Source organism: Lepidochelys olivacea (assembly GCF_965140295.1).
Source record: "Lepidochelys olivacea isolate rLepOli2 genome assembly, chromosome: 7".
Classification (NCBI taxonomy): Eukaryota; Metazoa; Chordata; order Testudines; family Cheloniidae; genus Lepidochelys; species Lepidochelys olivacea.
In genome coordinates, this window is record NC_140417.1 from 119,779,761 (window position 1) to 119,804,318 (window position 24,558).

Here is a 24,558-nt window from a genome sequence, read left to right on the forward strand (position 1 = left end):
TAGAGGTTCGTTCTGGGAAGCGTCGCTAAAGGCTTTAGAGTAACAGGCTCTAGCATGGGTTTTGGGCAGAGGTATTTCAAGAGAATTTCAAGGTGGCGGAGACTACAATGCTGGTTCTGAGCAGTTGCACCGGGAATTTAAGTGCAATGGGAACCGCATGGTTAGTTCCGGGCAGTGCCGCTGATAAATAAACTGTAACAGAAACTACAACACTCACTCCAGGCCCAGCACGGAGAATTTCATCGTAATAAAGCATGTCGCGCTACATTTCCACTCCAGCAATGTGCATTCATCGCAAGTGCGCGTCCCTCCTGTCTAGACCCGGAAAACTAGCTCTAGCCGCATTAGGAGCTCCCTTCTGCTCTCTGCTCCCTTTGCGCTAGTCTCTTTCGGTAACGTGCTTGTTTCTGGGTTTCCCACAGGAGCCTCCACTCTACTCCCCATGGCTACTTCACCCGCTCTCGTCTCTTGCTAGACTCCTTACTCCAGGGCAGGATCTCAGGGCTTATTCTCCCGCTGGACTTCTGTCATAAATATAAAGGGAAGGGTAACCACCTTTCTGTATACAGTGCTATAAAATCCCTCCTGGCCAGAGGCAAAACCCTTTCACCTGTAAAGGGTTAAGAAGCTAAGGTAACCTTGCTGGCACCTGACCCAAAATGACCAATGAGAAGACAAGATACTTTCAGATCTGGAGGGGGGAAAAAGGTTTTTTCTGTCTGTGTGATACCTTTGCCAGGAACAGATCAAGGATGCAAGCCCTCCAACTCCTGTAAAGTTAGTAAGTAATCCAACTAGAAAATATATTAGATTTTCTTTGTTTTGGCTTGTGAAATTCACTGTGCTGGAGGAAATGTGTATTACTGTTTTTGTGTCTTTTGTAACTTAAGGTTTTGCCTAGAGGGATTCTCTATGTTTTGAATCTGACTGCCTGTAAGATTATCTTCCATTCTGATCTTACAGAGTTGTTCTCTTATCTTTTTTTGTTCTTCTAATAAAGTTCTGTTTTTTAAGAATCTGATTGGGTTTTTTGGGTCTTAAAAATCCAAGGCTGGTTTGTGCTCATCTTGTTTATTCTCAATCCTCCCCAGGAAAGGGGGTGTAAGGGCATGGGGGGATATTTTGGGGAAATAGGAACTCCAAGTGGTCCTTTTTCTGTTCTTTGCCTAAATCACTTTGTGGTGGCAGCATACTGTTTAAGGACAAGATGAAATTTGTGCCTTGGGAAAGTTTTTAACCTAAGCTGGCAAAAATAAGCTTGGGGGTCTTTCATGCAGGTCCCCACGTCTGTACCCTAGAGTTCAGAGTGGGGAGGGAACCTTGACAACTTCCTTCTTCTCCTTGATAACCTACGTTATCCCAGGAAGTGACTGCCGCCCCCTTTTGGCTTTCCGTCTCCTGGCTTTATAGTGCTTTCCCAGCCCTTCCCCAGCTGGGCTTCACTGTTAATGAACCCTGGCCCTCTTGCTCACAGGTGATGCCTGGTAATCTAATTGGCCTCTCAGGCCCTCACTAACTTTAGCAGGGCTGGAGTGGCACACACCCTCCTGCTCAAGACTGTCCCCCATGTGGGCATGGATGCCTTCCGCCCTGGAGTTGCTGGAGCTGGGCCTTCTCCAGGCTACCCAGCAGGAGCACCAGTCGGCCCTTTTCTTCCATACCATCCCGGTTCTTCTCCCCCAGGAACTCTTGGTCCTCTGCAGCTGCTCACAAGCCCAGCTCTGCAGCTACTTAGCATCTCCTGTATTATTTTTGCTTGCTCCAGCAAATCCCACAGCGCCCTTCCCGTCATGGTCTGTGTTCCTGTCGGGGACTATTTCCTTTCTGGGTTTGTCCCTGTTTCTCTCTGGTTCTTCTCCCTGCCAATCTTTTAACTCTGTGCAACCCCCTACCAAGTGCATGGATTCAATGTCTGCAACGTTCACAGTCACCACCACTTCTACTTTGCCTGCCTCCTGCATACTCCAGATACAGGACACACTCGCCTTTTTTTCTACATTACTGGGGCCGACGCCTTCCTTTTTGCTACCCTACAATTTCCTGAGAGGGCAGTGCCTTTTTATATGGTCAGCTTCTCAGGACCCAAAACAAATCCTCATCCTTGCCTTGTCAGTAGGCCATGCTTCTGCATCTTTCTGTCGAGCCCCTCCTCTCCTGGGATAACCTTCTCCTCACAGTTCATATAAGGGTTTGCTCTTCTTATGTGCCCTTGTCGGCCACAGGCAAAACATACCCCAGGTTGTGCCTCTGGTCTCCTGGCCCCGGTATACCTTTCCCTTCCCTGCTTCCTCTGACCCCTAGTGGTTTCCTTTCTCAGGATTTCTATAAGCTACCTCTGTTACCACACCAAGGTCACCAGCTGCCTTCTCAGTTCAGCTTGCTCCTCCTTCTGCGTTGGTTGGGTCTCCCAAAGTTGCTGGAGGACTGCCTCCACAGCCCCTGGAGCTCCCAAGGGAACTCGGGTAACCACGTCTGCCCCTCCATATGCCAGCTTGGGAGTATAGACCTGAAGGGTTCCACGCACTGTGGTTCCATTTTCTTACCTGAACGACCCCATCTTCCCCTTGTGTCTAGGGGGGATAGTCTGTCTGCATTTCCCCGCCAATTGTAACAGGTTCCCCACTCACTGCTAGTGTGTCTCCTTGTGTCTAGATCTGGGTGGTATTGCATGTCGTCATCGTCCCCATTCCCCTCCCTCCCCCCCGCAGGTGTCTCTTTTCTGGTAACTTGCCTGTTTCTGGGTTTACCACAGAAGCCTACTCTATTCCCCATGGCGACTTCCCCCCTGCCTAGACTCCTTACTCCAGGGCACAATCTCAGGGCTTACTTTCCCCCTGGACTTCCTCTTTGTCCCTGACAACTGCCCTCACCCCAGGGAACGACTGTCGTCTCCTTCTCCTGAAGCCCTCTTATCGTTTTCAGCCTCCTGGCTTTATAGTGTTGGCCTTCCCCAGCTGGGCTTCACTCTTAATGAACCTGGCCCTCGCTCTTGCAGTTGATGCCAGGTAACCTAATTGGCCTCTCAGGCCCTCGTTAACCTATCAGGGCTGGTGTGCAGTGCACACCCCAACACAGGTGGATAAAAACAACCTTCGAAGGTACATCTAGTCACCACAGATGGTAACATCCCAGCGTGCATGGCACGACTCTCTGCAGATCTTTTCTGCACCGAGCATGGGAAGAGCAATGGGAATGGTGGTATTTTTAGAAGCCCTTTACCACAGTACAGTCACCCACACAGTCGGTTGGATATTCTTATCCCCACACACACTGGGTAATTTGCTGATGATAAGTCACAAAAAAGAAGGAAGGGAAGGGGGAAAGCTCAAGTGTTGACATGACAACCAGCTTTCTGCCTACTGGGAAATGTGTCATTTTGAGTGTGTTACACTAGTAATCAAATTTATACAAAGAAGGGCACCTGCTTAACATTCACAGAAAGGTAGGGTTTTTTTTCCCCCTCTGCCTATGTTCCATTTTGTTTCTTATTTAGTTTTTATTTAACACAATGAAGTGCATGAAATAAAACAAATCTTCAAATCTGACAGATGCTGGATACAATAATGAGCTCGTCTCCCTTCCTGGGGCAGACATTCTATCCCATGGCCTGACAGGAAATGAAAAGATAATTTACTAAATATTGAGGATTAAACATGACTGGCTATACTAAGAAATAGCCCCATTCAAGCAGGAGGTAAAATGATGACATTCACTGCAATAAGGCCGGAAAGACATATTTCACAATGCAAAAGGATCAGATTAAAGACACACCTGAACCAAAAGCTCAGATCTGAACGTGCTCAGACTTTGGGGAAGTCCAGTATCCAAGAACTCCAAGGCCAGATGGGACCGTTATAATGGTGTAGGCTAACCTCCTGCCTACCACAGGCCAAAGAGTCTGGGAGCAGGACTCCAACCTGGGTGTCCCACCTAGCAGGGCAGAGCACGAACCACTAAGCTGTTGGGCGAAAGGAGGAGTCTGGAGCTATCTGAGGATGGTTTTGACCCTCTGATCTCTGGGTTTGGGGCCTTGCACATGCCTGCTTCACTCACCTCTCTATTTCTGGGGATATTTGCAGACTGGGCTCACCTCTGTATCAGAAAGTGCATGAAATGTAAATACAGTGGGACAGGGTTGGTGGAAGGTCAAACTGTAAACCTCCCATGGGATTTGGGGGTGAAAGGGTTCAAAAGGTTTCCAGCAGCTTCGGGGCTCAGCGAGTCTCATCTCTAGTCTGAAAGAATACCTCTCCACACTGACTCCATGTTGCTAGAAGACCTCTCCATGCAACTGGTTCTCAACCCTCACCTCAAGGCAAAGTTAGGAGGCTTTCTGGGGACAGGCAGGGAGGAAGGCAGCCTGGAGAGGGCCAGCCCTCTTGTCAGGGAGAAGGAAGGATCGGAAGTTAATGGAAGGTTTGAATGGCTTGGGGCAGGTTTGCCACACTCTGGTCTGACACTGTCCTAATTCTTTCTGCGTGCTTGCAGTAGGTGCTTTCATTGCAACCCGAGAGAGGAGGAGAACTGGCACAGACCACAGATGTGGGTCCCGTTCTGCAAAATCTGGCTCTGGACTTTGTCTAAGGGTATGTCTATACTGCAAACTCGGGGTATGATTGCAGCTCGTGTAGATAGACCTGAGCTGGCTTTAATCCTGCTAGCTCAGGTCCCAGAGCAGTGCAGACATGGCAACCGGGACTGGACAAGCTCACCTGGAACCCTGGGTAATCATTCGTGGCACTAGTTCACACTGAAACCGACGCTGCTGCAGCACCCGAGCTACCTCTATTCAAGTTAGCCCATGCTGCAATCACACCCCACACCGGCACTGCAGACATCCCCTTAGTCTCGGCTGCTGTGGTTTGCATCGAGGCTTATCTCTACCCATTCATTTTAAAACTAGGTTAATAAACAGGCTTGTTCTAGGGCTGCGACAAGAGCCAGAAAGGACAGCTGAGACACTGACCCCTTTCTTGTCCTGGAGGTAGGATATACACAAATCTCAGGAGATTTCCAGTCCAGTTTTGCAAAGCCAAGAGGCTAGGAGACATTTGGATACACATACGGGTGCTTGTGCTCAAGCTATATCACAGAACCTTTAAGATTCGGCGGTCATTAGTTGTGATGTGCTTGTGTTAACAGGAGGTTAACTCCTGGGGTCCGGTTTCGTTACATCATTGCTCTAGGTGACACATCTCACTACAAATGGGACACAAGAACTGCAGCTGCAAATAACATTGCAAAAAAAGGTTTCACCCAGCCCCAACTGGAAGACTGAGCCAATCAAGGATTTGGGCAAAATGTTTCACCCAGCCCCAACTGGAAGACTGAGCCAATCAAGGATTTGGGCAAAATGTTTCACCCAGCCCCAACTGGAAGACTGAGCCAATCAAGGATTTGGGCTGCCTTAAAATGTGCATGGCCTTTATAATGCACTACACTGCTACTTTCTCAGTTCATTTGTCTGTGAAGCAACGTGGACACCTAGTGGCTTGGAGGGATTGTGACAGCCTTGCATTTTCTATTTTCATTGCCTTGTGAAAAAATTCTCCTACCAACTTTCCTTACTTAGGATTCCAGAGGACCCATGCACCTTATGGGTACAGGATAGCAGGACTCCTTGTAAATGCCTGCTAAGCATATGTAGCATCTTACAATGGAGGATCTCAAAGCACTTTACAGACATTAATTAATATGGCTTCACAATACACTTGGGAAGTGGGTAGGTTTTCACCCCATTTGACAGATGGAAAGATAGGTACAGAGAAGTGAAGCGATTTCCCCTGAGCCAGTGGCAGAGCTAGGGAAGGAGTCCTGCCTCACTGCTCCTTGCGCTAACAGCCTAGAAGATGCGTAGAGGCTTGCAGGGGAAATAAACAGGAGGAGATAAACTGAAGATCTTTCTCCAGTAGGTGGGTCCCCCTCGGATGGGAGGGATGATCAATTGAACCTGTCAATGCACAGAAAGCTGAATAGGTCAGACCCACGTGGCAGGTGAACATCAGTCATGAGAGATACTTGACATCAAGACTCCTAGTGACTTCCACTGCAAACCAAAGGGAAAAGGGAGGAAAAGATTCAGTCTCTCCCCTGCGAGAATATGAAGTGAGAAAGAAAGCAGAGTTCTTCTCAAAAGGCCCCAGAGCCCCCTTTGATAGCTTTAGTTAGATATCCTGAGGGCTCTGTTCAGAGACTTTCGTGAACCCAGTTTATCCCCAGGCCTGACACATTTTGGAAAAGCCTCACCAGCACCTTACTGTCTGCATCTGTCTCAGGATCCCACCCATGCCAAACACTGTCTGCACCTTATTGGAAGGCAGCAGAATTGCTGCACTAAAGAAGATATTACCAGTCTAAAGCCAACCCACGAGAAAGGGGAGCCCACAGGGGCAGCACTGAACAGTCTGTGCGGGGTCTACGAAGTGCCACCATGCATTGTACTCCTGCAGCTGGTTAGAAAACCTTATGCTATTGGGACAGGTAACTGGTCCCTGCTTTTTTGAATGTAGGCAATGTACCCACAATGCATTTCTCCAGCAGGGCCCCATTGGCTCAGCAGGGCCATTGCCAGAATAATGGACCAGGCCCTGCATAGCAGCACCAGGAGCCAGACCCTCTCTCTATATATGCCTCTGCTCAGGGGATAACTAGCATCCCAGTGGAGATCTGAGTCCCTGCTCCCTCAGAGACTGAGCACTTGGTGAGGGAAGAGAGGGGCTTGGGGAGGTCAAGGATATGGCTCTCCCTAGGAGACAGAAGAATTGGCTGGACACAGAGGGAAGTATACTGCAGCCTCTTCAAGGCTGGTGCAGCAGCCCTGCCATTGTGTGCTGCCCGGTTGCCTCACTCGTGTTAATACACCCAGAATGATATTAGCCTTTTTTGCAACCATATCATTGTAACAGGGTTCTCACTCCCTGCTAGTGCCCCACCTCGTGTCTAGGTCTGACACCGTAGCTCTCGCTGCATCGGGTGCCCCTTGCTGCCTATTGCTTGCTCTGTGATAGTCTTTCTTCTGGCCAGGCCACCATTTAGTCCCACTGGACAAGCTCTCTGTATGCGGTCTCAGGCAATTTTCAGTTCCAACTCCAGGTCCTGTGCCACCTTGCCAGTGGCTACTACGGGAACCCAGCCCCACCTGCTACTCCAGGTTTCAGCCCAGGGACCCTATGGCTAGCAACCTAGGTCTGCTCAGTCTCAGACCCTGTTGCTGTTTCTCTGAGCTCCTTACTACCACATCCCTCTATCTCCTTGCCTATTTCTGGGTTTTACCACGGGAGCATCCTCTGCTGTGTAGCTCCCAGTAGCTCCCTGTGGCTACTTCACCCCTCTCAACCTCTTGTAAGACTCCCTAGCTCAGGGCAGGACCCCAGGGCCTATCTCCCCTTAGCTTTCCTCCTTGTCCCCGCCAGCGCTCTTTTTCTCTAGGAACTGACTGCAGACCCGCTCCCTGCAGCCTCTTCCTGCTCTCACTTCCTGGCTTATACTCCTACCCCAATTCTTCCCCCAGCTGGGTTTCATCTGCCATTAGTATTTACCAATCTCTGACTTCCCTCCAGGTGCCACATATAAGGTTAATTGGCCCCTTCTGGCCCACATGAACCTGGTCAGGGCTTGTGTGGAGTGGACACCCCATCACAATCCCATTGTTGACTCCTAGTCAGTTTGTGATCACCCATAACCCCCAGACCCTCTTCAGCAGTGCTGCCGCCCCACCTTACTCCCCATTTTGTAGATGTGCGTTCGATTCTCCCTCCCTATGTGTAGTACTTTGCACTTGTCTTTATTGAATTCAACCTTGCTAAGCAATTCTCCAATTTGCCAAAGCCGCTCTGAATTCTAATCCTGTCTCCAAAGTGCTAACAAACCCCGTCCAATTTAATGTCATTGGCAAATCTCATGCCCATACTCTCCACTCCATTAACCAAATCATGAATGAAAATACTGAATGGCACTGGACCCAGGACAGACCCCTGCCGGATCCCAGTAAATACACCCCCCCGCCCGTTTAACAGCAAACCATTGACAACTACTCTCTGAGCAGGGTCTTTCAACCCCATTTGCACCCACCTCACAGTAATTTCATCTATCCCACAGTTTCCTAGTTCGCTTATGAGAATGTCATGTGGGACTGTGTTAAAAGCCTGAGTAAAATCAAGATGATTATATCAAGTCCACTTCTCCCCCCTACCCACTAGACCAGTAGTTGTGTCAAAGAAGAAAATTAGAGTGCTTTGGCATGATTTGTTCTTGACAAATCCACTCTGGCTCTTATTTATAATCCTATGATCCTCGAGGGGCTTACAAATTGATTGTTTAATAATTTGTTCCAGTATCTTTCCTGGTACAAATTTAGAAGGGCTGGTCTGTAATTCCCTGGGTCCTCTTTGTTCCCTCTTTTTTAAGGATCGGTACCATGTTTGCCCTTCCCCAGTTCTCTGCAACCTCACCCATCCTCCATGAGTTCTCAAAGATCATTGCTAACAGGTCAGAGGTTGCTTCAGCTTGTTCCATACCTGCCCTAGCATGAATTTCGTCAGGCCCTGATTTCATCAAGGAGTCGGTCTAGCAGAACTGGGGTGCTATACACAGAAGTACAGCAAGGAGGTCTCACCGAAACTCATCCCCCCCACCCTGCTTCAGTTCCTTGGGGCAGGGACTGCCTTTTCATTCTGTATTTGTACAGCGCCTAGCGCAAAGAGATCCCAATCCGGGACTTGGACACCTGGGTACTATGGTAATACACATAACATCTCCTATGGGTTTGTCTCTCAGAAGAGGATCCCTGAACCACTCCGCATCTACAAGAAGCTCTACAAAGGTCTCCTTAGAGAAAGCGTTCTTGCACGGTGCTCTAGAGATGGAAAGGCTTGGAATCAACCAGGCCTATCATTCACAGAACCTCATGAACATTTACAGAGACTGAACACGGTGATAGACAGTCCTTGTGTCATAGGTCTGACACTTTACATAGACAAGAGAGACAAAAGGTGGGAGCGGAAACAGCAGGAAGATGTCTTGACCCAGGTCACACAGCAGATCAGTGGCAGAGTCACAGACAGACCCTAGATCTCTCATCTCCATCATAACACCATCCTCGGCAGATGTCCCGTGTCTCATTTCCATGGGAAGAATGCAGGAGATCTTAGCCACGTTCCTAGAACCACTCCCGTCCACATTACACATTTAACCAGGCTGTAGCTGGGTCAGGACACAACTGTATTTTCACTCACTCGGTTGCGGCTCTAGCATTAGATCGGCACCTGGTGCATATCAGTGTATCCCCACTGTCTTCACAGAAGGGAACACGGGGATCACCTAACCTGCCTTCTGCATCATGCTGGATGGGGAATGTCACCCAGACATTCCAGGATAAGTGGCGCTAAGCCAGCTCACACCAACAGAGGCTCTGCCATGTAGTCTAGATGGGGATTGTATTGTTTCCCTGGAGTGCAATTGCTGGGAAGTCCATGGCTATTAAACACACAAGCTAACATTAAAAATCACACTTACAGCAACACAGCCGCCTTTGTAATGGGCTCCGCTGGGGGAGAACACGGCTTAGGTAGCCTTACGCACCATCCCCCATTGGGACCCAAGAGAAGAACTCCCATCATAACCCATTCTCTCCTGATAACGCCTGCAGTTCTTGGGGACTACTGTTTGCCATGACCCCATTTTGCTGGCTCTGCTGTTCAAGCCTGTCTCGCTGGAGAGTATTCAATACCATCGATGGCCAAGCTCAAAATGCTGAATTTCTACATTACATATAAAGCAAGAAAGCAAGACGTGGAGGAAGATCACTGTCTACAGCGCAACAGAGACATGAGGACACCTACTTCCCCAACACGCGGTGTCCGAATCGCTGGGGAAGCAAGCTTAGAGTGAGTTTGAATCCATGCTCCATTAGCAGTTTGATTCCCCACACAAACACACTTCTATCTGTGTGTGCAATAGAAAATGCACGAAAGAGAGAACCTGGCTGCTTCACCAGCTTGCTGCCCCCTTTTACTGTATTGTTGATGTGGAGCTTTTATTGCCCGGTGATTTTTTCAGAAGGGGATGGTACCGATCTCCTTGCTGAAGGGCAGAGCGACGCCGACGGGAAGTTTCAGAAGAAGTGTCACTTTAAGGAAATCACAGTGGATTTAAACAGCATGAGACCTGTAGTGTAGCACATTCAAATGTAAGAGGGTCTGCATCCAACAAAATGTAACTCCCGTTCCCCCTGAAAAAACCTGCCCAAATCAACCACTTCCAAAGGAACCCTCTCTGAGTGGACCTTGGGGGCTCAATTCCCCATCCACCACCCCACAGTAACTGCTGCAAAAGGTGTGTGTTGTCCCCACGTGCCCCCTTGTGGCCTGGAGCACTGCTGGTCTGTCCATCTTAATTTCTCCATGTGGGGTGTCAGTAAGTTGACTGTAAAAGGATCTGGACCAGAGGAAGCCAAAACCAAACTAACAAAAAGTCTGTCCCCTTTAGCAAAGTGTTGGGAAAGGCACAAGGTAACAAGAGTTCATGAAGCCATCACTCAGGACTCTGTTTCAGGGCTCCCAGACTTAAAGTCCACAAACCAAGTCTCGAAGCATGGTCAGGCTAGTCTCTGGAGCCTGAGATAGCCCATTACAGCCTACACAGCGTCTAGTCCCCCATCCAGCTTCCTGCTCCAGTTTAAATATGCCAGCCCTAGGGCACCGCATGGAGCCTCTTTGATTATACCCAAGCTGTTTCACTTGTGAGCTCCTGGCTGTCCCAAAAAGGGGTAGTACACTCCTTCCTATGCAGTCTGCCTTTCTAATCCCTCCCCCGCCAAAGGGACACAGCATTCTATTTGTTGCATAGCATTGCACTGAGCTGTTAAGCAGCTGCCAAGCTCCACCCCAGAGGTGGTTGCATTGCAGCACTGTGATTCCTGGACATGATTTGTAAAGCCTCTGGGAGATCCTTACGAAAGAAAAATGCTATGGAAATGTAACTTTACTTGTTTGCAATACAGCCTCTCCAGCTGGTTAGCAACTAATTATGCACGAATCCAGTCCACTCCAGAAGCGGCTGGATGCATTTCAGCGACGGAGGTAAGTGATTATTGTTTTCCTCTTTAAGTCAGAGTGCCAGGACTGCAGCTGCTGAGGCTTGCAAGGAAGTGCCCGTCACCATGTGCTGCACAAACAGAAAAGAGCCACTGAGTGAGAGTGTGTTTTGGTGGGGGGAAGGGTTCCTTTGTGAATGTATATGGGGATCCAGTTCTCAGAGACAAGTAGGATTATAAGCAATTTGTAACATGTTGTTATCCATTATGAGCCAGATTTACCGACACAGTCCAGCTGCTTTGTGCCACTCTGCAGATGCAAAGAAGCCATCCAGCATGATGCTGGTGAATTTTCCCCTATGTTATTCATGGAACGTAATTGATAATGACACTTATTATCAGCAGTGGGCTCAAGCACTCACGTCCATCAGCTGTCCGGGCTTCCATGTGCACAAGGTCAGGCTCCTTATCCAAACCCATTACGGACCTGGGGAAGAGAAGGAAAGAGAAGGCGACCAGTGAGATTAAAAGCTGTGACTGCATGTGAAGAGGGCCGGTAATGCCAAAGCAGCTGCCATTGCCCCCATTATAACAGGCCGCCTTGGAGCACAAGTAGATTGAACACATGAAGACTCCGCATAAGCAGCAAGCTGCAGGAACCATGTCGAGTCTGTCTGCATAGGAGCTGGAAGGCACAGTTCCCAGCTCACTGAGACTCACATGAGCGAACCCGCAAAAAACAGAAGTGTAGCAGAGATGGCACAAGTGTTGGGAGGAGCTAGCTGTCCCAAGGATGATCCCATCGAGACTCTGGGTACATACTCAGGTGGCGAGCCCTGCCTGCCGCTCGCACCACCATGGCTACACATCTGGTTTTAGCACACTAGCTCGATCACCCTGAGCTGGAAATTACACCAGCCAGCTCCAGTGCAGACATTCCCTTAGAGTCTAAGACAAGGGTGATCATCTCTCATCCTTTGGAGTGCGCACTGATCACCACAAAAGTCAGAGAGGACCTTCCTCTGGAGTGCAAAGCACTCACAATTGGTTACGTGCCTCAGGGTTTTCTTGCCTTCATCTGAGGCAGAAGGATGCTGGCTACTGCTGGAGGCCAGGGCACCCACCTGCATGGACCTTCATTCTGACCCATTATATCAAAGCCTCCACTTCACACAGGGATGGGCCCAAGATGGCCACAGCCTCCTGCAGCTCCCATTAGCCGGGAATGGCGAACCACAGCCACTGGGACCTGCAGGCGGCCGTGTAAATGTAAAGAACTGTCTGGCGGCCCGCATGCGGCCCATGGGCAACAGGTTGCCCACCACTGCTGTAAACCCTGCATATGATGGAAACCACTTCAAGCCAGGGGTTATGGCAGCACCCCCAGTTCCAGCACCTATGAACTCACATATTCCCACAGTTGGTTAGATGCTGATCAGTGCTGGTGGTGCAGAAGCAATTATGTTATAAGACCTAATATGGAGCTGCAATAGATGAATTTGTCATTGTTTGTAAACAAAAGCAGCCATGTCAATTTCAGCTCCATTCAGAACATGTGGTCTTGAGGCAAACTATATATATATATATATATATATAAGCAGAGTCAGGATGAGCTCCACCCTGACATCTGGTGGTGAGTTGTGGCAAGTTGTGGAAAAGAACTTTAGGGGCTGATCTCATTTGCATAGGCACACCCACCCCGCCTATCATGAGCCCATAGCTGCCCAAATGGTCACTTTGGTTGTTGTGGGATCCCCAGTGTCTCTGTTATTGGGGAAGGAAGAATAAATTGTTATTACCCTGATTATGGGAATCAAGGACAGTGGAATTGTACTTGGCCTTTTGTTATGATGGAGGGACTCTCCATCAACTAAGTAGCACTCGCTAGGCAAGGGACATGGGTTCCAAAACTCACTGAATGGACAGAGAGTGGGTACAGGTATTAGTATCTGGGGGTATGGACCTCCTAGTGAGGGCCTTACATGCTAATTGCACTGTCTCCTCTCTCCACTGTGGAATATCAGAGCTAATTTTTATTCCATGGGCCAATAGTGCACCAGCACTGAGGTTCCCCTACTATAAGCTGAAATCACAAAACAGTTAAACTTACAAAGAGCTGAAATCACTGAGTGTTGTGTTAAGTAGTGGGGGGAGCCTGAAAATATATTGAGGAGCAGTTTGCGGGATGCCTGGAGCAGCTCATGGGGGCAGCTGGCAGAATGGAGTGATTCGTGGGACAGCTGGTGGAGCGGACCAGAGCCCCATGGAGAGGTGGGGCACTTGGCTTTGGACCATGTAAGGAGCCCCTTAACCCCCCCTCCCCCCGCCATCTCCACCCAGGTTGGGAGGTAAAACTCTGCAGATAAACTTTCGAACTCTGGTGCTGCACTGACCAGGGACAGAGGCTTTTGGGTTGTTGGACTTGTGGGACGTTGGGTGACTTTGGGTTGCTGGACTCAAGAACCAAAGGGAAAGGATGTACCCCAATTTGCTTGGGGTGGGTTTTTTGCTCATGGGTTGTGTTATGAATCCTGTTGGTGGTGTTTCCCCAACATAATGCCACATTGTTTCTCTCTGTTATTAAAAGGTTTTTGCGACACTCAGACTCCGTGCTTGCGAGAGGGGAAGTACTGCCTCTTAGAAGCGCCCATCGGGGGTGGTATATATTTGTCCCAGGTCATTGGGTGGGGGCTCGAGCCGGTTTTGCATTGTGTTATTGGAATGGAACTAGATACTGAACCTGGCCCTTGTTGCTGCCAACTCTGACGGGCAGAAGGGTTACATATATATAGAGAGAAAAGATTTTCACCACCCTCCTCACATTAATTATTTTCTCAAGCAGCACCACTGATTTCAATAGGACTATTTGAGAAGTAAGGTACTAAGTGTACCTATCAGATTTTAGCCTTGTGTGATCATATAATTAAGCACTGTATCAAAATGCAACACACATTGGTGCAGAGTTAAGGTTACACTAGAGATGGTGGGAAAAAATTGAAATTTTAACCCCCAAAATGTGATTTTTTCTTTTTTTGCAAAAATCTGGGGTTTTTTAGACAAACTTAGAGTGGTTGAAATCTGTCAAGACATCAGCAAAAGAACTTTCAAAACTTTTCTGCACCTTTCTCTCTAGCTGGCACATGCAACCTTAGCAGTGTCATTTCCTGACCACCGATTGCTCCACTTAGCTACCTTGATGTTCTTGTATTGTAGTTTTTGATCTGGAATGTGCTTATGGTTTAGGGAACAAAGTCATGAGCAGTCAGACTTGAACGCCTTCTAGACAATGAAGGGCCAGATCCCGCAGCTGGTGTAAGGCTTGCGCATCTCCATTTACTTCAGTGGCACTATGCTGACTTACAGCAGCTGAGTATCTGGCCCCAAGAGCTGACGATTGTGCTATATATCATTCAAGTGGTAATTTCACATAGGTTTGCAATAACATCTCAAATTTTATCTGCGGCATGGAGGTCAAGAGCTACTGTAGCAGGAGTCAGTGAATTCAGCCCCTGATCTCATAACAGAGGGTAGCAAGCTTCTGTAACCCTCCCCTATAGCATGTCACTATGGCCAAGAAATAAAGATAATGCTTTTCCCAATATACCTGTGCATCACACCTTTACCCAAGGTATTAGTGATTATAGAAGCACTTACCTTATCTGGCATCAGACCCTGCCTCAGTTTCCCCTTAATAATAGATCTTCCTTCAGGCTAACAATCCTTTATCAGGGCTTCTCATCCAACAGCTTCCTGCTCCCTGCAGGTCACTCTCCCTGGCCATCTGCCTGGAAGGTCTGGAGAGCTGTCAACTTCCTGCCTCCCAGCTGGCCTCCTCTCTGAACTCCAGCCTTCTTAGCTGGCTGCTGTATTCTTCAGGCCTTCCGCCTGGGAGCTAAGAATAGCGTCTCTAGTCACAGAGCCCTCCTACTCCTCTGAGACATTCCCTGAGTGAACTCAGGCTGCCGTCCCTTCCTCCCAACAGGTTTGGTTCTGAGTCTCCAGCTTCTACCACATGACTCATTCCCTTCACCTGGGGAGGTGGGCTGAGCCTGACCCAGGTGCAGCCGAGCCCACCCCTTTAAAGGGCCGGCTCACCTATGACTCTGATCTCTGTACAGAAAACATAGGGCTAATTTCTGCAGGCTCACTAGAATTTTATGTATTTTAAAAGGATAAAACCTGATTTAGTAGAATCTGATCATTCCTAAAACATAACACTGATTATACCCACTGACAGCTGGGGAGTGCCCCAATTGGAGTTATAATGCACATTACACTAGGGCCGGAGAAGAACAAGTTTTCTGAAACATGCCAGTCTCTCCTGGATTTGCTATTATATGGGATCTAGTTGTTTCCTTAATTAGCTTTGACATCTCTGATGGTTCTATTCATAACAACAAAAAAGAGCAGTTGGTATAGCAGCTCCTAATTATCCATCCATTCCTTTAATGCCATGCTGCAAACTCAAACGCTCCCGAAGCGATGCCAGGCAACCCTGAAATTGTGAGACACGCCCCCCCCCCACACACACACACAGTGTCTGCAAGAGGGTAACAAAAACTGAATAGGAGAGCCGCGCTCCCTTGGGAAATCATCCCTATCCGCCCACCCCGAACCCAAGTCCTCCTCTTGCCTCAAAACCGCTGATGGCAGCAAAAGTTGACAGAGTCCATACCATTTTGCTGGTTTCCCTGAGTGTGTTCCCAATGGCAAGGCAGCTGTTACAGCTCTGCCATGGTGCCAGTTCATGAGTGCTGGTATTTCCACCAAATGGTCTCCACTCATTTTTTTGGAGAAGCTTTAAGCCAACAGTGTAGCAAATTCGTCACAAACCCATGGACTGTTGAGCTTGGCAGTTGTCACCTGTACTGCGTAGCTTGGACGCTCAGAACTCCACGGACACAGCAGGGATAGAACCCACATCCTCCGGCTCCGAAAATACTAGCTGCTGACAAGAGGGGAATCACCACTAGCTGAGAGCAATGTAGGACCTATGACACACCACCAAGCAGTTCTAATTCCACCCAGTAGGGAGCAGTAGATACTCTCTCTCTCTCTCTCACCCACCCCCACCCACCCCGAGCTGTTCATCACAACATTTTCCTTTTTCGGCATGTATAAAATGGCTCCCCTGCTCCCCTCCCATGCCCTGGTCTGTCTGAAGGAGAGGCTCGGGTCTGGCAATGAAAGAAATGCCACATCAACAGCATCTGCAGGCACCTGTTCGTTTCCCTTATCGTCCATTTCTTTTCTCTCTACCTGTCATACCTGGGCTGGGGAACTAGAGCCTAGACAGGTTTCCGTATCCCGTGACCTACCTTCTACCAGTGTAGTTCTGTGGAACCTGGTGTGACCCACAATGCAGGGTTTCCAATGCTCTTGAGCCAATGGCCTTCTGCCTTTCAGATGCATACAGAGAGGAGGAGGATTTAATTAAACTCAAAAGCAAGAGCCTGGCTTGGAAGAATGATTGCGTACCCCACCTCTGTATTCCTGGCAAGCGTTTCCACATCCTGGTCTAGGCGTAGCTCCGGTCCATGCCTTGTGCACAAAGAGAATTGGTGCTACAGGTTAAGAACCAGCAATGCCCTATAACCCCAGAGGGGCACTTCCACCAGGGCTAGTCGCCCTACCCTGCTTTGCTCATTTATCGCAACCCATCTGAAAAAGAGCTGGGGAAAGAGGCTGTAGCCAGAAATGATGGTAAAGTCACATTCCTGACTGCCGCTGACGCAGGCTTCAGAACTGGGAGCCCGCAGCTAGTATTGCAGATGGATCAGGATGATTAGCCAATTAATAACTCAAACTGACTTAAAATCCCATTAGAAGGGACATGGTGGTTGCTTTTTTTCTTTTCAGCCCTGACAGCTCATGGCTTTCCAGAGTCTTCACTCCCCTGTAGTTTCCTTTGGGTATTGAATTAAGTGTTCTTGACGGCTGAAGGACTGATAGTACCCAAAGCCATCTCCCTATCAGTATCTAGAGGGCAGAGCACTGTGCTTGGATGCACATTTACTAGGTTATTTGCTAACATTTCAACCCTGACCGGAAGGGACAGGGAGTGAGGGTGGGCCACAGCTGTTAAACCTCTTAGTTTCACACTTTTCTCTAAACTTCTGCTCCCAAGAAGCTTCCAAATGAACCGTGCTCAGAGCACGTACAACATGGTTCAGACCAGAATGTGAAACAAGTCATATATATGACACACGGAATGAAGAAACAGAGGACCAAATCCTCAAATGTGCCTGAGGAGAACTTGCCTTCTTGGCCTATATCTATTTAAAAGGCCACATGTCCGTCAGGCGAAATGCCATGGAAGTTATCAGTGTGGTATGTATCATTATACCCATTTTACAGACATGAGGCACATGAGGGTTAAGAGACCTATCTACAGTGACACAAGGAGTCAGAATCAAGAACAGAACTCAAGACTTCTCAATGTCCAGTGCTACCGTGCAGCTACTATATCATTGGCCATACTAATAAGATTTGGAGACATTTGGCTGAGGAACCACGCTCATAGCTAATACCTTCTGGACTCCAGAAAAGGACAGCACCTGCTAATAGCGGAGAATGAAGCAGGTGGGAAATCCAGTTCCTCATTGGCCTCCTACAGTTACAGTACACAGAACACTTTTAGGTAGTTGGTGGGGTTGGGCAAGCAGCTCAGGTGAGTACACAATCACATTCTGAACCCAAACTTTTCAAAGTTATTATTCTGCAGACATGTCATGTCACAAAATGCCATGAGAGGGCCTTGTACCCAGGTGATCCACTGCACTCAGAGATGCTAGAGGATTTGTCACTGGCTGGACAAACTTTGGGTTTAGAAGCTCAAGGTGGACTTCTTTAAGGTCAACCTCCCATCGTCTTTATTTTGCCTGCTAGCTAACTAAAAAGGGTCACATCAGAAAATGTTTTCTCAGGTAGGAAGGCACAGAGGCAGCTAAAAGGTAGGTCAAGCACACAAATCGAAGAAGCAGGAAGAGAGATTGGAACGATGCCCTTTCCACTTTTGAATCCACAAGGAAAAATCTAACACAGACCAGCACAAATCTCTCCACTGTCACTGGGCAGGGGTTTGCATGAATATTTCCTCCGGCTGCAGTCTCTGGGAGTCTGCTCTCCCCTTAAGTTTCATGGGTATCTCAGGGTCAACAGAAACTCATCAAGAGTCAAAAACAAATTTCACCTCAGTTTGCATCAGTTCCATAAATCAGGCCGTGAGCGCTTGGAATGGTGGCCCAGGCCAGCAAACCTCAGAGACCCACCTGGTTAGGAGTCAGGTGCCAGGTGAGAGTTTTACCAGTTATCTGCCTGGTATCTGAACCATTGAGGTTCCTTGGCACAGCACTAGTCTAAAAAGAAATAGATTGTGAAAATGGTAATGAGCCTTCGACAAGATGCAGCCTTAGAAACTCAGCCAGCGTAGGCTGTGATGTCAGAGTGGAGGAACTAATCACCGATAATGGAAAGGGACACGAGGAGTGGATGTGGACTACTCAGATGGATGTTTTGCAGTAGATTAGGACTACAAAGGAAAAGGAAAAATGTACATGTATAGTGCAACCATCTGTGGGGTGGAGGGGAGAAACATATCCCATTTTTTAGGCAATCCCAATCAAATTAATGGCTGTTGGCAATTGGTCTGCTGATATTGGAACAATACGCTGCCACAGAAGCGAGTAAACACTCAGACATTTGCAGGTGGTACAAGGCAGACAGCATGTGTGTCTAATCCAACCAAGATACGGACCAGACACACGGACACAGCCAGGCATGGGTGAAGCTGCATGCTAGAAACTGAGGATTTTCTGGACAAAAGTCAGGATATGCTTCTATGGGCACAAAGCTCTAAAGATTTAGAGCAGGTTGCACAGTGGAGCCAAGAGGCCAGTGAAGAAGCTTGGCAACATGTGACCTCCAGAAGAAGAAGGGGGAATGTCCGGGTTCCAGCAACACGGACACAGGTAACTAACCGCTTTCATGTTCTCTCCACAGGTACCTTTGCAGAGAGTGGACCAGATGATATGTCTGGGGGGAGAAAGCAGAAGGAGACTCCGCTGGTTGGAAGGCATGAGATGCACTGTCCTGAGATGGGGGGTTCCACGACCACCACTCCCAAGAAAAGGAGGTGGGTGGTGGTGGTCGGGGACTCTCTCCTCCAGGGGACTGAGTCATCTATCTGCCACCCTGACCGGGAAAACCGAGAAGTCTGCTGCTTGCCAGGGGCTAAGATTCGCGATGTGACGGAGAGACTGCCGAGACTCATCAAGCCCTCAAATCGCTACCCCTTCCTGCTTCTCCACGTGGGCACCAATGATACTGCCAAGAATGACCTTGAGCGGATCACTGCGGACTACGTGGCTCTGGGAAGAAGGATAAAGGAGTTTGAGGCGCAAGGGGTGTTCTCGTCCATCCTCCCCGTGGAAGGAAAAGGCCGGGGCAGGGACCGTCGAATCGTGGAAGTCAACGAATGGCTACGCAGGTGGTGTTGGAGAGAAGGCTTTGGATTCTTTGACCATGGGATGGTGTTCCATGAAGGAGGAGTGCTGGGCAGAGACGGGCTCCATCTTACGAAGAGAGAGAAGAGCATCTTTGCGAGCAGGCTGGCTAACCTAGTGAGGACGGCTTTAAACTAGGTTCACCGGGGGAAGGAGACCAAAGCCCTGAGGTAAGTGGGAAAGCGGGATACTGGGTGGAAGCACAGGCAGGAATGTGTGGGAGGGGAGGGCTCCTGCCTCATACTGAGAATGAGGGGCGATCAGCAGGTTATCTCAAGTGCTTATATACGAATGCACAAAGCCTTGGAAACAAGCAGGGAGAACTGGAGGTCCTAGTGATGTCAAAGAATTATGACGTGATTGGAATAACAGAGACTTGGTGGGATAACTCACATGACTGGAGTACTGTCATGGATGGTTATAAACTGTTCAGGAAGGACAGACAGGGCAGAAAAGGTGGGGGAGTAGCACTGTATGTAAGGGAGCAGTATGACTGCTCAGAGCTCCGGTACGAAACTGCAGAAAAACCTGAGTGTCTCTGGATTAAGTTTAGAAGTATGAGCAACAAGAGTGATGTAGTGGTGGGAGTCTGCTATAGACCACCGGACCAGGGGGATGAGGTGGACGAGGCTTTCTTCCGGCAACTCGCAGAAGCTACTAGATCGCACGCCCTGGTTCTCATGGGTGACTTTAATCTTCCTGATATCTGCTGGGAGAGCAATACAGCGGTGCATAGACAATCCAGGAAGTTTTTGGAAAGCATAGGGGACAATTTCCTGGTGTAAGTGCTAGAGGAGCCAACTGGGGGGGGGGAGCTCTTCTTGACCTGCTGCTCACAAACCAGGAAGAATTAGTGGGGGAAGCAAAAGTGGACAGGAATCTGGGAGGCAGTGACCATGAGTTGGTTGAGTTCAGGATCCTGACACAGGGAAGAAAGGTAAGCAGCAGGATACGGACCCTGGACTTCAGAAAAGCAGACTTTGACTCCATCAGGGAACGGATGGGTAGGATCCCCTGGGGGACTAACATGAAGGGGAAAGGAGTCCAGGAGAGCTGGCTGTATTTCAAGGAATCTCTGTTGAGGTTACAGGGACAAACCATCCCTGTGAGTCGAAAGAATAGTAAATATGGCAGGCGACCAGCTTGGCTTAACGGTGAAATCCTAGCGGATCTTAAACATAAAAAAGAAGCTTACAAGAAGTGGAAGGTTGGACATATGACCAGGGAAGAGTATAAAAATATTGCTCGGGCATGTAGGAATGAAATCAGGAGGGCCAAATCGCACCTGGAGCTACAGCTAGCGAGAGATGTCAAGAGTAACAAGAAGGGTTTCTTCAGGTATGTTGGCAACAAGAAGAAAGCCAAGGAAAGTGTGGGCCCCTTACTGAATGAGGGAGGCAACCTAGTGACAGAGGATGTGGAAAAAGCTAATGTGCTCAATGCTTTTTTTGCCTCTGTCTTCACTAACAAGGACAGCTCCCAGACTGCTGCGCTGGGCATCACAACATGGGGAGTAGCATGGCCAGCCCTCTGTGGAGAAAGAGGTGGTTAGGGACTATTTAGAAAAGCTGGACGTGCACAAATCCATGGGGCCGGACGAGTTGCATCCGAGAGTGCTAAAGGAATTGGCGGCTGTGATTGCAGAGCCATTGGCCATTATCTTTGAAAACTCGTGGCGAACGGGGGAAGTCCCGGATGACTGGAAAAAGGCTAATGTAGTGCCAATCTTTAAAAAAGGGAATAAGGAGGATCCTGGGAACTACAGGCCAGTCAGCCTCACCTCAGTCCCCGGAAAAATCATGGAGCAGGTCCTCAAGGAATCAATCCTGAAGCACTTACATTAGAGGAAAGTGATCAGGAACAGTCAGCATGGATTCACCAAGGGAAGGTCATGCCTGACTAATCTAATCTCCTTCTATGATGAGATTACTGGTTCTGTGGATGACGGGAAAGCAGTGGATGTATTGTTTCTTGACTTTAGCAAAGCTTTTGACACGGTCTCCCACAGTATACTTGTCAACAAGTTAAAGAAGTGTGGGCTGGATGAATGCACTATAAGGTGGGTAGAAAGTTGTCTAGATTGTCGGGCTCAACGGGTAGTGATCAATGGCTCCATGTCTAGTTGGCAGCCGCTGTCAAGTGGAGTGCCCCAGGGGTCGGTCCTGGGGCCGGTTGTGTTCAATATCTTCATAAATGATCTGGAGGATGGTGTGGATTGCACTCTCAGCAAATTTGCGGATGATACTAAACTAGGAGGAGTGGTAGATATGCTGGAGGGGAGGGATAGGATACAGAGGGCCCTAGACAAACTGGAGGATTGGGCCAAAAGAAATCTGATGAGGTTCAATAAGGATAAGTGCAGGGTCCTGCACTTAGGACGGAAGAACCCAATGCACAGCTACAGACTAGGGACCGAATGGCTAGGCAGCAGTTCTGCGGAAAAGGACCTAGGGGTGACAGTGGACGAGAAGCTGGATATGAGTCAGCAGTGTGCCCTTGTTGCCAAGAAGGCCAATGGCATTTTGGGATGTATAAGTAGGGGCATAGCGAGCAGATCAAGGGATGTGATCGTTCCCCTCTATTCGACATTGGTGAGGCCTCATCTGGAGTACTGTGTCCAGTTTTGGGCCCCGCACTTCAAGAAGGATGTGGATAAATTGGAGAGAGTCCCGCGAAGGGCAACAAAAATGATTAGGGGTCTGGAACACATGACTTATGAGGAGAGGCTGAGGGAGCTGGGATTGTTTAGCCTGCAGAAGAGAAGAATGAGGGGGGATTTGATAGCTGCTTTCAACTACCTGAGAGGTGGTTCCAGAGAGGATGGTTCTAGACTATTCTCAGTGGTGGAAGAGGACAGGACAAGGAGCAATGGTCTCAAGTTGCAGTGGGAGAGGTTTAGATTGGATATTAGGAAAAACTTCTTCACTAGGAGGGTGGTGAAGCACTGGAACGGGTTACCTAGGGAGGTGGTAGAATCTCTTTCCTTAGAAGTTTTTAAGGTCAGGCTTGACAAAGCCCTGGCTGGGATGATTTAACTGGGAATTGGTCCTGCTTCGAGCAGGGGGTGGGACTAGATGACCTTCAGGGGTCCCTTCCAACCCGGATAGTCTGTGATTCTATGATTCTAAGCTGCTGCACATGCTAATCCAAACACTTCCTGCTATGTTAGACGACACAGATCGTATGGCAGGCCAGCTGGTGAACTGTACCTCCAACCCCAGCACAGACTGGGCCACTTCCTCCACACCACCTTGTGTCGCCACCTACGCATCTGCACAGTGGCTGCACGGTGCCACCATTTTGATTTAGCAGCATGTTTTGCATAAGGGCAAATAACTTCATCCGTGGCAAGGCCATGTCAAATCGGACCTTCGGTATGTTTTACTAGTATTAACTTCAGTCAGATCCATAACAGGCTCTAGCCTACAGAAAACAGGACATTACCCTCTGCGGCTGAATAACAGGAGACATTCTCGTAACAGTGTGAGACTGTGGTATGGTCTCCCAAAGGATAAGGCAGAAGCCCCATTACTTGGTGCATTTCAAATCAAGCTTGAAAAAAGCACATGGGAACGTGCTGGAAGGAGCTATCTTGCATTCGTCTCCAGGGAATGGGTTTATAGTTTTCTTCAAGCTCTAATTTCTAAGATTCTACAATTCTGGACGTCTGCAGGAATAATCACTAGGACGGTGAATCTGCAAGATAAGGCAGGGAGTTGTCAGGTGTCTACACTCAGCTAATTTTTTCTCATCTGAACAGAGCCAACACGAGCTTGCTTGTTCAAAGCTTCCAAGGAATCTGGGTTTTTCTCTCCCCATAGTATTAATGAAAAAGGCACTGTACTTCGCAGAAACTAAACAGCAATTTAAAGGACTGTAGACGATTCGAAGAAATCTCTGAGAAGTGTTCTCTTACCAAACAAATCTGCTGATGTGTTTTTCCTCAGTTTCCTAATTCTTTATTACCAGGGAACTAAGAAACTGCATGAAAATATTCATAATGATTTATCTGCTTATTTCCCATCTGCAGTCACCAGGATAGATTACAGTCTTCACCCTTTCAAATTCCTCCTGCCTACATTGCATTTATATTTCTTAACCTGCAGGGTGAATTCTGACGAATATCACCGAGTTCTTGTAAAAAAAGGAAGGGGAAAAATCCCTTCTTCCAACACAGGAGGTATTTTAAAGGACCAGGTTTGTAGATGTAGCCTCATAATTTCCCAGCTGTAGTATGGACTGAGATGATTGCAGGTGAGGAGTAAGAACTGCAAACACACAAGCATTTTAAAACTATGATGAGAGCTAATAAAAAGTTCACTAAGGACTTTGCTATTGCACTTCAATTTTGCATGGAAGCCGCAAAATCCAGATCCTCTAAGGCACCTGACACCAATTGCTTTCATAGAGAGTTAGAAGCTTAAATATGTTTGAGGGTCTGGTCCTCTGACATTACAGTGATGGATGACAGTAACAGATAGATTAGAGAGATCAAGATTTTTGTGAAAAAATTTTCACTTTTCCCTTGAAAAAATTGTAAAAGTCAAAGTTTTCTGACCAGCTCTATATTTGGCCAAAATATGGGCAATTTTTAACAAAACTTTTTGTGAAAAATGTGACCCTTTTTTGTCAAAAATGTTCATTTTTTAATGAGCTCTAGTGCTAAGGGAACATGGCAGACTCTTAAAGGACAGATCTGCTCGCTGTGTGAATTCACAAAAAGAAAAGGAGTACCTGTGGCACCTTAGAGACTAACAAATTTATAAAGCTTACTTTACAGACAAGCTAATCTGTTTTTTCACTCCCATTTGGTCTGCTGCTCCTAGGTGTTGAGGGAAAGGTTGGACTGAGGTCATTTAAAAGCCAACCCAGATGGATTCATCCACTAGAACAAGGAAGCCTCAGCGGGTATATCTACACTGCAATTAAAAACCCACAGCTGGCCCAGACTCGGGCTAAGGAGATGTTTAAATGTGGTGGAGACATTCAGGCTCAGGCCAGAGAAAGGAAAGGGGAATTTTT

The 24,558-nt window shown here is 48.2% G+C and overlaps 1 protein-coding gene across 1 annotated transcript in view; it reads right to left on the bottom strand.

Annotated features, from left to right (window-relative positions):
* SORCS3 (sortilin related VPS10 domain containing receptor 3) overlaps window positions 1-24,558 on the bottom strand; it is a gene marked incomplete at its 5' end in the record, with an annotated part of 489,210 nt that overhangs the window by 119,686 nt on the left and 344,966 nt on the right. Inside the window, one exon of the mRNA XM_084635451.1 lies at window positions 11,455-11,519. Within this exon, the coding sequence (XP_084491577.1) occupies window positions 11,455-11,519 (65 nt within the window). The remainder of the gene's footprint in view (window positions 1-11,454; window positions 11,520-24,558) is intronic.